Below are 13,637 nucleotides of genomic sequence, written 5' to 3' on the forward strand. Positions count from 1 at the left end.
CTGTATATTGCTTCTTATATGTTTTGTTGTAGTGGATGCATAAGACACAACTAGGTATTTTTTTGTTGGAGAAAATATGTGATGAATATGTTTTTAACTCTCAATGACTCAGTGTTCCTATAGGGTGTAAGCATAAATTTATGGCAATAATTTCCACCTCAAAATCCATTTTCGACATAAAGCTAGTCCAGATGAGATGAAACGTGGACGTAGTGGACACATCTGAGATGCCTCCTGGTGAGGCTGTTCATCATTTAGTTAATCTTTGGTCAATAAATAAATTCCATTCAGTTATCAAGATGCTGCTTAAAGCTATAAACTGAAATAGCAGTGGTGCAGCGTGACTTTAAATCACGTGGGGCTCGTCTCTTTTTGGACTTTGCATGCTATAGTCGGAGGGAATGGTTGCACGCAGGTCCGCGGGGACGTTTCTCCTCCGGTATGTAATCTCTTTTTTTCCTCTTATAAATGTTAGTGTCGCTCGTTTAGTTCTTAGTCGCGCACAGATCTCGCGAGCTTTTTTTCGGTTTGTGTGAAATCACACAAACCATCAGCACAGAGTAGGCTGACGGTTTAATCTTAAATCTAAAGTCTGAGGTTGAGCTCAACATGGCGCCAGGAGACGGGACAAATAGATGAATACAACACGGTGAGTATCAAACACGGCGTACCTGTTTATACCTTTGTATTAGTGACGTAATCTTTCTTTTGCGACGGTTTGATGCGGCTCTGCATTCGCTGTTTACACTAAAAAAATGTAATTCTCTTTAATCAGTTTATATACAGTTCTATGTGCATTCTTTATCTTTGCCTTGAGTAAAAGCTACAAAAATCACAAACCCCTCCTTGCAAGCATCAGACGTAAAAGTAAAAGTTGTGCAGAGTGTCCCTTTCAGAGTAATTATGAGGAATATTACATGAATGGAATATTATTATTGATGCATTAACTTGTATCATTTCAATGTTGTAGCGCTATTGTATTTTATTGTATGTGAAAGCTTAATCTGCAAAGTAACTTGTAGGAATCAAAAGTACCAAGTACTATTGTACAAGAGTAGAAGTATAAAGAAGAAGAAAATGGGAATACCTCAAAATGTACTTCAGTTAATACTTAGTTACTGTCCACCTCTGTGTTTATCATGTATTCAACCTGTGATATGGAACTGAAAGTTATTTTAAAAGTACTTAAATAATCAATTATTTGTCCTTGTCTTAAACAAACAGAGGTGCAAGAGTACTCAGATCTCGTACTCAAGTAAACGTAATACCACACTTTAGAAATACTCTGTAGTGTAGAAATACTCTGTTACAGGTAAAAGAAGTGGTCAAATTGTACTCAAGGAAAAATGGAAAAGTATTAGCTTCAAAGTACACTTACAGCACCAACAGAAAAAGTACTCATTATGCAAAATGTCCCATTTGAGAATATTTGTACTATGTCATTGGATTATATTCTAAATGTCCTCCCTCACAGCTTTGGCTGATCAGCATGGATGTCTCAGAGGAGGACGACTACTTCTACCATGACAACATCAGCTTCAACTTCAGCTACGACGACTACCCGGTCCTCTGCGAGAAGGGCGACGTCCGTTCCTTCGCAGCCATCTTCCTCCCCATCATGTACACTGTGTGTCTGGTGGTGGGACTGGCAGGAAACAGCTTAGTCGTGGCGGTCTACGCCTACCACAAACGCCTCAAAACCATGACGGACGTCTTCCTGACCCACCTGGCTGTGGCCGACCTGCTCCTGCTCTGCACGCTGCCTTTCTGGGCTGCTGATGCGGCGCGGGGCTGGGAGCTAGGCGAGGCCGTCTGTAAGATCGTGTCTGCCTGCTACTCGGTCAACTTCACCTGCTGCATGCTGCTGCTGGCCTGCATCAGCCTGGATCGCTACTTGGCGTTAGCCAGGGCGCAAAGTAAAGACCAAAGTCGGTGGCTGCGGAGGATAATCACCAGGAGACACTGCTGGAAGGTGTGTTTAGCTGTTTGGGCGACAGCTTTCCTCCTTGGTCTTCCTGATTTAATTCTCTCAGAAGTGAGATGGTTATCTAATAGGAGTGTCTGTCTGGCTATCTACCCTCCATCAATGGCCCGAGGGGGGAAAGCTGCTCTGGAGATAGCAGAGGTGCTGCTGGGATTCCTGCTTCCGCTCCTGGTTATGGTGATCTGCTACTGGAACGTGGGCTGGGCACTGAAGGGCCTCCCTGTGGAGAGCAGAGGCAAGAAGTGGAGAGCTCTACGTGTCCTCCTGACCGTAGTGGGGGTGTTCGTGGTCACTCAGCTGCCGTACAACGTGTTGAAGGTCTACAGAGCGATGGACTCCGTCTACGCCTTAGTGACCCACTGTGGGACGAGTAAAGTGTTGGATCAGGCGGCTCAGGTGACAGAGAGCTTGGCCCTCACTCACTGCTGCCTCAACCCGATCCTCTACGCCTTCGTGGGGTCGTCCTTCAGGCAGCACATGATGAAAGTGGCCAAAACGTTTGGCGAGAAGAGAAGAAAGAGGAGGAAGACGAGGGAAAATCCAGCACAGGACGAAGAGATGGAGATGTCGTTTAACTCCCACTGTGCATCCCAAGAGACAAACACATTCTCAATATGAGCCAAAACTGGTGAAATATCCCATATAAAGCAGAAGAGCAGATGCAACAGTAGAAGCATGTGAGGGAATCATTAAGATGTACAAAAATTCCACAGACGTTTTAATACTTTAACACTTCAATCCCCTCCATATCAAAACAGGAGGTTGTTAGTTGTATTCTTGTTTACTTTCAAAGACCAAAGAAATGTATGTTTTTTTTCTACTGTGAGCGATGAATGCAAAAATAATTTGGATTTCTGTTTAGAGTGATGTTTTGTCTGTTTTCAAACCCTGGTTCCCAGAGGAAACAAATAATTTCAAGTGTATTTTTCATAGTTGGCATGAAAAATGAACTCTTATTATTTTTACTAAAACTGGTTCAACAGAATCAAATTCGCACTTTGAAGAAAAGCCCACAAGCTTAAATCTGGTTGTTGTTTTGTTTATCCAGATGTGAGGTAACATTTCAAGATTTCACAAGAAACATTTAACACTTCCAGCTGCCCACACGGCACAAATAAGATAAATGCATGAACCTCATGCTCTTCATTACACATATTACACATATAAATAAAAGAGAAAAAGATTTATTTGTGAAACAATGAATGTGCTGGAACTTTGTTCTTTTTGAAACAACTTTGTAACTGCAACTTGTTTGAAATAATGCATGTTGTAAATCAGCTTGTTTGCACTGGTGGTGTTGCTTGTAACCAAATCTACATCCAGTGGGATTTAACTTCCTTTCATGTGGGAAAGCCACAGATTAGTTTCCTGAGTTCCTCAGAACATCAGAGGCACATTTACTGCACGCATACTTCACAGTTTATCTCTGCAGCCGACTCTACAAAACACACTGAAAAACAACTTCTAGTAACCTTTTTTTTAACGAGGTCGTACTTTTCAGATGTTTTTTCTTTAAGACTGATTCAACCCTTCAAGATGACTTGGAAAGGATAGAGAGGGAGGATCGTACACATTCAAACATTTCGCCACACGCTTGTGGTAAGTATGGTATTGGCACACTAGTTATTTACATAACCACAAGTCCATGTTGTTTTGCCTTCCCTTTCAAACTTATTACAACAGCCCCGTTCTGTTTTATCTCAATGTTGGCACATGCACTACTCAGTGCTTGTATGGGACAATAGTTGTGATGTAACAATCTGTCTGAGGTCTGCATAACTATGGTAAAATAGGTCTGTTGTTTTCCATAATCTGAGATGGTGCAAGCGTGTAGATGTTGAACAGAAGAGGCCCGAGAATGGAGCCTTGGGGAACTCCATGTAGTCTTCGTCGATCCAATGTGTAATCATAGTTTGTGGTCTAATAGGTGAAGATGTTTGTTAATGTGCTTGTGTTTTGTCTATTTGCATGTATTTTCTTAATTTACAGTGCATTGAGCTCTCAGGGCCACCGTACTTCGAATAGAATTGAAACCAGTATAGCACAGTTCCTGAAGGTCCATGCCAGTTTTCCAGTCTCTCTAGAAATATGTTGTGGTTGACCATGTGGAATGCAGAGACTGAAACGTTTCTACTGTGTTTAGGTGGATGTTATTCAAGAGCTTAACAAGAGTCGTCTCTGTGCTGTGGTCCTGACTGGAAAACATTAAAAAAAATAGTTTATGGTCAAGCGTGATTAACTGTTGAAAAACAGTCTCTTCAATGATTTCACTCAAAATGTTAGGTTCAATAGCCGCCTGTAGTTGTTAATTAGGGAGTTGTTTAGATCATTTTAAGAGTGGCTTAATAACTGCCTGTGGGAAATAGCCTCAGAGTAGAGAAGTGTTTACTATTATCAGAGGATCTGATGCCATGCAGTTAAAACCGCTTTAGAAAAAGCCTGTCGGTAAGATATCAATGCAAGTAGCAGCATGAGGAGTTCAGATGTTGCACAATTTCCCCAAAAGGTTTTGTAGCTGATGGAATTTCGTCAATAAAGAACGAGGCCAATTCATTACATGACAGTTGAGGAGTTACTAGACATAAACACAGCACTACATAGTTTAAATATTTAGCATTTCTGTTATTTTTCTTGTCAGACACATGTATGCTGTGGTTTGTCATTAATCTCTCATACAAAATGTAAACACAATGAGCTTTTACTCATAGTTCTTAGTAGATAAGGTTAGGAAAGCACATTTGAATTTGAAATGTTTTGCCTTTGTTGTCTTCCTGTATCCCAGCTGGTACAAATCAAGTGACGTTGCTGGTTGTTCTCTGGCACGCGTGCTTTCTCGTGTGGAAACGATCTGTCTGAGGTTTACCATCTGTTCACTGAGCAAAACATTTCACTCAGCCAAAACGTTTACAATTGTTTCAACCTGGGGATCTAACTTTTAGTGTGCGATTAGAAAAACCTGTATGGTTTAATACAACCCCGACAACTCGCAAACAAACGAATCTTACATGACAAAAGTTGAGTACATGTTGAAATGATTTGTGCTTGTTTTCCTTCTCAAACCAAACTCAAATCATTATTTGTCAGAAAAGAAAAGGTTGTAAATTGATTTTAAATCCGTTTATTGAAAAAAAAAAACTTTCAAAACTGTGCAAATAAAGAGCAAAGTGTCACAAAAAACATGACTTGTTGTAACCAAAGAAAACTATAAATATACAAAAAATGCCCCTTTAGGCTCGTAAGATTTGTTATTTCAGGTCAGAAATATGGCGAATTCACTTTTATTACAATTAAGGCAGTCAACCAGCATCACCTTCCACTATTTAGAACCAAGAACATTTTTTTCTTAAATTAAATAAAATTGTAGTTATTTAAATATATAACTAATAATACAAGAACTTAAAAAAAATAGAGGCCCAAAATGGCAGTGTCATAATAATTTAGAAAATAAATCTTTCTGCCATTTTCACATTAGAACAAGGTTACAAAATGTACCCGAAACATTCACTCATCAAATACTATACGACGTTTTATCAAATGTAACTATTGAATTGGGTAAGTTTTTACACAATATGCTTTTTAAAGAACCATAATCCTAAATGGCTCAATAGCCAGAACTAGGTCATCGACCCTTTATCAAATGTTTGAAAGCAGTAAATACTGAGTTGTTACAAGCTACTCTGAATATCAACCAATATGAAAACACTCTCACAATCACAACTGTTCGTGAACAGAAAGTAAAGCTGTCGTATAATCTCAGAATTTCCACTGGATGTGGAAAAATACAAAAATACTAACATGCCAAAGTGCAGTAGGAGGCTGAAGGATTTGTCCCGGCTTACTCCGACTGAGGGAGCGGTATTCACCCAGCACAACCATTCAACTGGACAGATAATGACTCGTGGCTTCACAAATATCTCACGGTGAACTAAAGCAGGCACCGTGTTTTAAACTGCAGTCTAAGTGTGTGTAAAAGTAGTGTTTAATATGACAATGGAATGTTTGATTATCAGCTGTGCATCGTAACAAAAAAGGGGGAAAGGCATCTTTGAAGTGTCTTTAGAGAGAGAGAGGCAAAGGTGGCTCCTGAGATTGTAAAAGCGTGCAGCAGAGGAGGCGCGGTTAGCCATCAGTAATTTAGGATCTGCACATCGAACAGGTCACACACTCCCTCATTGTCGTCCAGGTTGAAGCTGTACTCTATTCCTGCGTGAGGAGAGAGGAGCATCAACAGCACAACATACTGTAAATCACCAATAAGACAAAGACAACAAAGAGATTTTATAGAATTATTTTCTGGCAACAAACAAACATCGGGCGGTCGACCATTTCGGTCCAGACATAAACTGTATAATGCCATTCAATTTGATAGAGATATCTATGGTGCTGTGAGGAGGTCCTTCTGACTTTTCCTCTAGTGCCACCATCAGGTCAGAACTTTAACGCCAATATTTAGGTTCATGATCAAACACAATGACATTCCCATGAACCTCAACTGAACTTTGGTGCTAATGTATCATGCTAACACACTGAACTAAGAGGTTGAACCTGTTAAACATTACACCTCCTAAAGCATGTTAACCTTGTCATTGTTAGCATGTTAGCATCTCACAGAGCTGATGGCACAGCTTTAGACTCTTAGTTTTGTTGATTATCTTTTTAAACATACTGAAATTCCAAATACTTGACACAATGTTTCATTCATAAAGTTAGTCAAGGTTTTCAGACGCTTACCGTCAGTCGACATTAGCTCATCGATCAGGTCGACGGCTCCTACAAGAGAATTAAAGACAACATGTTTCCATTTCTCAGTACAGGGAACATTCACTGCAGACAAAGCAGGATCAAAGTAGTATATTTAAAATATCAGTATATTATTCAGCCATGTTCTCCCACCAGTCCAAGTCCTAAAGCTTAGATCTTCAAGCCTTTACAGAACCATAACTGAAACTGAAAGTGAAGAAAACATGAAACTAGCCGTGTATCTCACCCTCTCGGTCGTCCTTCATGTCAGCAGCACTGAGCTTCAACAGGCTGCTCATGTCCACTACAGACTGGAACTCTGGGCCCTCCAGGTCCATCTGCTGCTGCTGCTGCTGATCCAGCACTGCTGCCGACTGACTGTAGCACGCTGCAGGTGCAACAACAATACTTAGCTGTACAGTGAAAGCCGCTTGTGGAAAATTAAACCTGAATGTGAAGCACTGGGACAGAGACAAACTCAACAATCATCTGTATTGAAATCAATTCTCTAGACTTCAAGTCCACGAGGGTGCTGGGCAGCGCTAATAAACAGCACTCGAGTCCCACACATTACTCCCTTTGTAAATCCAAATTGCAAATTTTTCCTGGCTGTGTCTTGAGGTAAAGAAATGCAACAGTAAAGATTGTTTTTGGAATTCCTCATTTGTTTCTGGAGGAAAGGTCTGACTGAGTTTCAAGAGTCTGTTAGCATCTGAGCACATCCCGACTCATTCGTCTCTTAGAGTCCTAGCTCCGGATAAAGAAGTGGTTTGTCTCTCGCACAGACTGGAAGTTTATTTTATGTTTAGTGCGTTCCCGTGACCTGACGTGGGGACAGAATGCAGTCTGTCCGTCTGGGTTGTGGAAACAAGGCAATGCGTGGGGTTATACATACAAGAGGTCTCTTCCACAGCTGATCTATGTCATCCAGAAATGCATTCTTTACACTCAAAATCTAGCTTTGCAAAAACACGCCCAGATCAAATCACGGATGTTTCAAATTCTGCACGTTGTACAATTGACTCAATTATTCTATTTAACCGTCATGTGAAAGAACCTTGTGGCCTTTCTGCTTTACATCATGATCGTGTTGCTTTCTTAACACTAGAGCTGTTGTGGAGGGTTTATAGAAATCATACTTGTTGCCAAACTAGATCATTTTATGCAGAAACATTAGACGATTAGCTGGATGGAGGAAACGTTTATGAAAAGGAGCGGTTTTACATACTCTAAATTCCAAGAAGTGGAAGAATTTAAGGCTTTCGAAATGCTGAGTTTACAAAGTTCAAACACCATTCTCATTAGTCGCCGTATCTTTTGCTTTTGCATCCGTACAGTATTTCGTCTGATGGTGTCACTCAAATGAGAACAGCTCTGGTTTTGCATGTTTTATCGCATGTCTTAATATTGACCATTTTCGATAGACATTAATTCTGATGGTCCAGACAACCAATGGTTTAACTGCACTATGAAATCAACTTCAACACTAAACTTGCTTGAGACAGGTAAGCTATTATGACGCACACACAGTGTCGGTTACATTATGATCACAGTGTATAACAGACGCAAGCAATGACTTTTCCTGTTCTTGCATGTCAGGACAAGATGGCATCTGATATTTCTGAGTCAGCTGATAGAAAGCAATCAACCAGATTCACACGATTCATTTTATAACAGAAGTGTTTTCTTACTGTTTGTCTTCAGGATTTGATTTCCTGACAACATATCTTAGCAATTTAATACTTCCAGTTCTTGGACATGGGAGCGTGAATGCAACAGAAATTTGAAAAAGTGTCTCAGACAATATTTAGGCAACCATCATAGTAAGCTAAATGTTTTACTCTCAGTATAATGCAACACAGTTCAACAACAAGTAGATCATCTGATCTTTGAATGTCTAAGTGCAGAGTTACACAAAAAGAAAAGGGCAGCAGCATCCGACGTTGAGAACAATGGGTATTTAAACAGTTTAAAATGAGTAACCACGTTACACACCTTGGATTCATTAGCCTTTGTTTCCCAAAGGTGCAGTCAGATTGAAATTAGCTTCCCACTCATTCCTATGTGGTAGTGAGGCAAGACACACTTGCAGGGCTGTTATACCCAACTGCTGCTTCAGTTGTCGCTAGGTGGCAATGGAGTCTATTGTTTGTGATATTACTGGTGGCATTTGGTAGACAAGTCTACACAGGTGGGATTTTCTCTACTTTGAGTGAAACATCAAGCGCAGTCAGCCAGTATCACTGTGGACGTCCAACACCGTTCATATTACAATAAGTGACAAAACCAGAGGGAGGGACTCAAACCAACGTCTTTTGACTCACGGGGTGGAGGATGTTACTTCAAATAGATCATGACGGAGGATTTGAGAGAGAAAAATGAAAACGCCCAAGTGTGACAGTGCTTTGGGATTATTGTTTAAATAGCTCCTCTGCATAGGCCGCAGTTTATTCAACGTGTTAGGGATCGATATTTTGTCAGGCCTGTTTTTGATATTGTTAAACTGTAATGTGTGGACTGAAAAGGTGAAAATCATCCAATATCTTATGTTTATTAACCATTAAAGCTGTGGCTGGCTTTATTCATTTAATCCTTTCTGTTATTAAGCTTTTACTGCATGTATAAAATATGACCGTGCACAAAATATAAAAATCTGAGTGTAAAGTCATGCTTTTGTCTGTCCAATTGTGTTCACTGCAGCCTAAGAGAGGCCATTCAAAATCAGTAATAATTGCACATGGTGGTTTTCTAGAATACCTTAATAAGCATTAAAATCCTCAAAGTCCCTGTACTTACCCATCTGCACATCGGGAGGGCTGGACGACGGAGTCAGCACTTCATCATGTTCTGCCAGCACCATCTGGTGGTCTGAGCAGAGGGAGTCCTGGCTGCTGCAGTAGGAGGAGGAGGTGGTGTTGGAGGTGGAGTACACCGACGTGGACAAAGGGAACCTCTGCAGGCTGGCGGGGGTGCTCGGGGGAGTTGGCATTGTACAGATGTCGTCAGTGGGCGGCACAGAGAAGACCACGGGTATTGTGGAGTCTGAATCCCTGTTGATGAGCAGGACCTGGATGGGGGCCGAGTGGCTGCGCAGGTTCACCTGGTACTTCTGTCCACTCTGGCCCTGAGGATCAGCAGTGGAGAGAAGTTTAGCGTCATTACAGCAGTTAAAAAATATATTTTTTTATATACATAATGGATCACAGGACTTGTGTAGTGACGAACCCACAAAAAAAGATAGCAGCAGAGCAGCTATTTGTTGGTTCTATGGCCACAACTTTCCCCTTTTGATTCACTCTCACTGCATGATTTTCAGTTGCAGCAGGCAGCGGTTTCCAGCGGGAAAAAAATCTTAAAAACTCGCAGCACATTACCTGCTCAGCACCAAAACAGCAGCCACACATAGTGTGCAACTAGCTTTTAAACATAGTGGAGCATGTAATAGCTAAATTTCCATCAAAAGTGAGAGACCAAAAACGGAGCAAATATTGAGTTCACATTCACATTCACATATGTCCTGAAACATGACCGCAGAGGAATTCTGATGTTACTCCGAACCTGCTGGAGATTTAAATGGGCAACTGTTTATTAAAGTTTGCCCTATCAACTGAAACGGTGATGATATGTCAGAGTTGCGTTGTGTTTTCACAGATAAGGAGTCATTTAGACACGGGTGTTTATGAATGTAAGCTAAATTGCAGCATCTCCAGTGTCTTGCTGGAGCTTTTATGTTCAGCTCAGCTCAGCATGTGCTTAAGTAGTCTTATAAAGTTTGAAAATTGTCTCCCTAATATATAATAATATTTAACGACACTATTTTGATACACATTACAGAAAATACATACCGAACAAGCAGCCAAATGTGCAGAGAACCCTGTCCCTTGTTAGCCTGATTCTATAACAGACTATATGTGGTTTATGATAGAAACCGATGAATACAGTATATGGTGAATTCCTGTCTTTTTGGTGATTACATGTATGCCAATCAATAAAGAACGCTTGTAAGACGTGACCAACCGTTTCAGGTAGCGGTACCTCCAGCTGGGTCCCAGCAGGAGCCACTATAGCGAGGAGAGTGTCTCCGCTGAAGGCACTGCAGATGTCTTCATGTGTGACATATTTATAAGTGGAGAGGTGTTAAGGAAACAGGAGCTAGATTACTTTGGGGAGGAAAATGGAGACAATAAACTGGAAAAACAAGACTGTGAGCATTGTGCAACTCAGGATTAGCCCGGCTGTGATTTCACAAGAGACCAACAATAGCAATTGTATTTATAATCCTCCCTTTATGGCATTTTCTTCATAACAAACAATGTTAAAGGGATAAGTAGAGATTTTTCCCTCTGAAATGAATAAAATGGGGCCTCAAGAGGACTAGAGTTACAAACTGTAGAAAGAAACAAACATGAAGCCTCAGTAGTAAATGTTTTCTACACTAAATGCGTTTAGTGCCACAGTACGTTGCTAAATAACCTTAAAATAGGTACAAGCAACACATCTCCATGTAATGCCAGATGGCATGAAAGGATATGTGCTGGTGATGGGATCGAGGTTAAAGTGTTTGATGTTCTCCTCCAGCCACGCCTTCTGGTTGTCCAGCTCTTTTTCTTGAGCCTCCAGGTCAGAAATGTGGGCCTTCAAAACCTTCACCTGCTCCAGCACCTCCTCAGTTTGGCTGCCTGAGTTCTCTCCCCTGGACACGAGGAAGATTACACATCAGAGAGGCAAGCATGAGGTACGAGCACAAGTCGTATACGAGTCATGTTTTTGCTCCATTTTGGCAGCTTAAAACTAGATTTGGCTGCTAAAAGCGTCAAAATGTTTCATTTCATTTCAAAAATTCAATGGCTAAAAGTAAGATGGGAGATCCTCTCACACGTTTCACACCGACGACAAGAGTTCAAAGATATCGAAGGCATTATCAGTAAGAAAGCAGATATTTCACGGACTCCAATATATGAAAATTGTTTTTTTCAAACCTCCACTGAATTATGTTCTTGTTTTTCTTCTCGATCAAGCCGACTCCTTCCAGTACGTTGGTGATGTCATATATCCTCCTCTTCTGCTTCACTGCCAAGCTGTCTGCAGCCTGTTGATTCAGTGAGACATTCCCATAAAGGCTCTTATTGAGCGGCAGCTTAATATGAACCGCGCTGACAGAAACATCACAGACACTTTAACAGGAAACCCAGAACTTCTGTGGGAAAGAAGACTCGAACAAAGCCAACAAATCAAGGATTTGGCAAATTAAGCTGCACAAACAGAAAATAAAACTCGTTGGTAGGAGAGGAAAGTTACAATAGTAGAGGAGGAGGAGGAGGAGGAGGAGGAGGGAAAGAGTCCAAGAAGCCTGCTGTGTAAACATAACCCAGTTTTGGCGCGCAAGAAGGGAGGGAAAACTACTACTAGTGTGATGAAAATAAGGTAGAACTGTGGAAGAAGCTTGAGGGGACGGGCTTAGAAATGTTCATTTACTGTTTCTAGTTTGTAGCTGACAGCAGACAATAATCTGAGAGATGGTAGGAAGGAAACTGTCAGAGGAACATGGACTATATCGCAACTACCAACTACTTTCATTATCGATTAATCTCCCGATCATCTTCTTGATTACTTTAGTCTACAAAACATCAGAAAACTGTATCCATCCCTGCTTTTCCCAGTCCGAGGAGACATCTTCCAATGTGTCGTTTTGTCTGACCAACAATCCAAAACACAAAGATATTCTGTTTATATCATAAAACACAGGAATGCAGCAAATCTGCAATGAATCTTGAACATTAGGCCAATATGAAAGCAGAAAAATACACAAAACTATATTTCAATTGTTTGGACATTCCTCCTAATTATTGCATTTTTCCCCACATGTGAATTACGTCATAGTTTTACCTCATCAGGGCCCTAAAAACTAAAGAGGATGCATCACTTTTTGGTTGCCCTGATAGATAACCCACAGATATGCAGTTAATGACATTGGGTCAGAGTAAGATATTGTCTTGTTTTAAGGTGTTACAATCACAAGAGATTGGGCTAATTCTACTTGGGCTTTAAATGTAGTCCTGATTTCATTAATCAACATAGTAATAAATTGGACGTCCTCGTGACTTTAGGCTTGTTTCGTTAGTCTACTCTATACTAAAGGGGGGAGGGGCTCACTTTAAATATAATTAACAGTACAAACTGGTTTATTACCACTAACAATCTGGCTAGAATCTGGTAGTTACGCTCTCCCTCTGTAAACAAGTAGTTTGTTGTTTCACTGCTTGTGAGTGTGGTGTTCAACCGAGGAGGTAATGGCGGCTATAGCTGGTCCACCTGTTACAAATCAATGCACCTGACTGAGGTTTGTGGCTGACAGCCCTTTGTTGCCGAGGGGCCGCTAGAGAACACACATTAATAGATTAATTCCCCCCAAAAACAACGACACGGGGCCGTTTCACTGACCACTTTCAGATCAAGGACGCCATCCTTCGCCTCTTGAATTAGACTGACAAACTTCATCGTGAGGAGCCCCAAACTTTTCTCGTGTCGACTCGGTGTCGAGCGGACAGTCTCCGTGGCCTCAAACTCCATCTTCTTCTTCTTCTCTTTAAAACAGAGTCCTGCTTATAGTCAGCCAACGTGTTTAACTAACTTTAGGAATAACGAGCATTACACTCCAACATAACGTATGTTATCTCGACGGGACGACGGTTCAACCTGCGGGGTTTTAAATCAACGGACGTTACGTTACGTTAGGTTACAGTTGCCGTGGCAACACTGGTCCCGCTCGAGCCCCCCCCTCAACCTGATTTTGAGCCCCCCCCCCCTTCAACCGGACAATCAAACAATATTACTTAAACGTACTTAATACTTATTTGATTTACTGTCACTCTTTCATTTTTAAAACCAGTTTTTTATTATTTTGGGAAATCAC

General features: G+C 41.0%; 2 protein-coding genes across 2 annotated transcripts; one reads left to right on the forward strand and one right to left on the reverse strand.

Moving 5' to 3' along the window:
• The first annotated feature begins 1,483 nt into the window (after nt 1–1,483).
• On the forward strand, nt 1,484–2,602 carry ackr4a (atypical chemokine receptor 4a). Its single transcript, XM_076098646.1, has one exon. The coding sequence runs from the start codon at nt 1,490–1,492 to the stop codon at nt 2,600–2,602; it is 1,113 nt and encodes a 370-aa protein (XP_075954761.1). The 5' UTR covers nt 1,484–1,489.
• A 3,508-nt stretch (nt 2,603–6,110) lies between these two features.
• Nucleotides 6,111–13,294, reverse strand: e2f5 (E2F transcription factor 5). Its single transcript, XM_076098477.1, has 8 exons — nt 13,166–13,294; nt 11,704–11,813; nt 11,256–11,417; nt 10,742–10,850; nt 9,521–9,848; nt 6,972–7,112; nt 6,716–6,754; nt 6,111–6,187 (listed from the first exon to the last, which is right to left on the reverse strand). Exons 1-8 carry the CDS (start codon nt 13,292–13,294, stop codon nt 6,111–6,113), a joined length of 1,095 nt encoding a protein of 364 aa, XP_075954592.1.
• Nucleotides 13,295–13,637: the final 343 nt, after the last annotated feature.

This window comes from Anarhichas minor, unplaced genomic scaffold (assembly GCF_050575085.1).
Source record: "Anarhichas minor isolate MPS153535 unplaced genomic scaffold, ASM5057508v1 ptg000024l, whole genome shotgun sequence".
NCBI classification, from domain to species: domain Eukaryota; kingdom Metazoa; phylum Chordata; class Actinopteri; order Perciformes; family Anarhichadidae; genus Anarhichas; species Anarhichas minor.

Excerpts from the sequence above, each read along its gene's own strand:
- ackr4a (XM_076098646.1), top strand. The coding sequence starts at position 1,490 with ATGGATGTCTCAGAGGAGGACGACTACTTCTACCATGACAACATCAGC.
- e2f5 (XM_076098477.1), bottom strand. The coding sequence starts at position 13,294 with ATGGAGTTTGAGGCCACGGAGACTGTCCGCTCGACACCGAGTCGACAC. Across the intron at positions 9,849-10,741 it reads AGGTACCGCTACCTGAAACG|GGCCAGAGTGGACAGAAGTA; the intron begins GTTGGTCACGTC and ends GCTGATCCTCAG. Across the intron at positions 7,113-9,520 it reads CCCTCCCGATGTGCAGATGG|CGTGCTACAGTCAGTCGGCA; the intron begins GTAAGTACAGGG and ends TTGCACCTGCAG.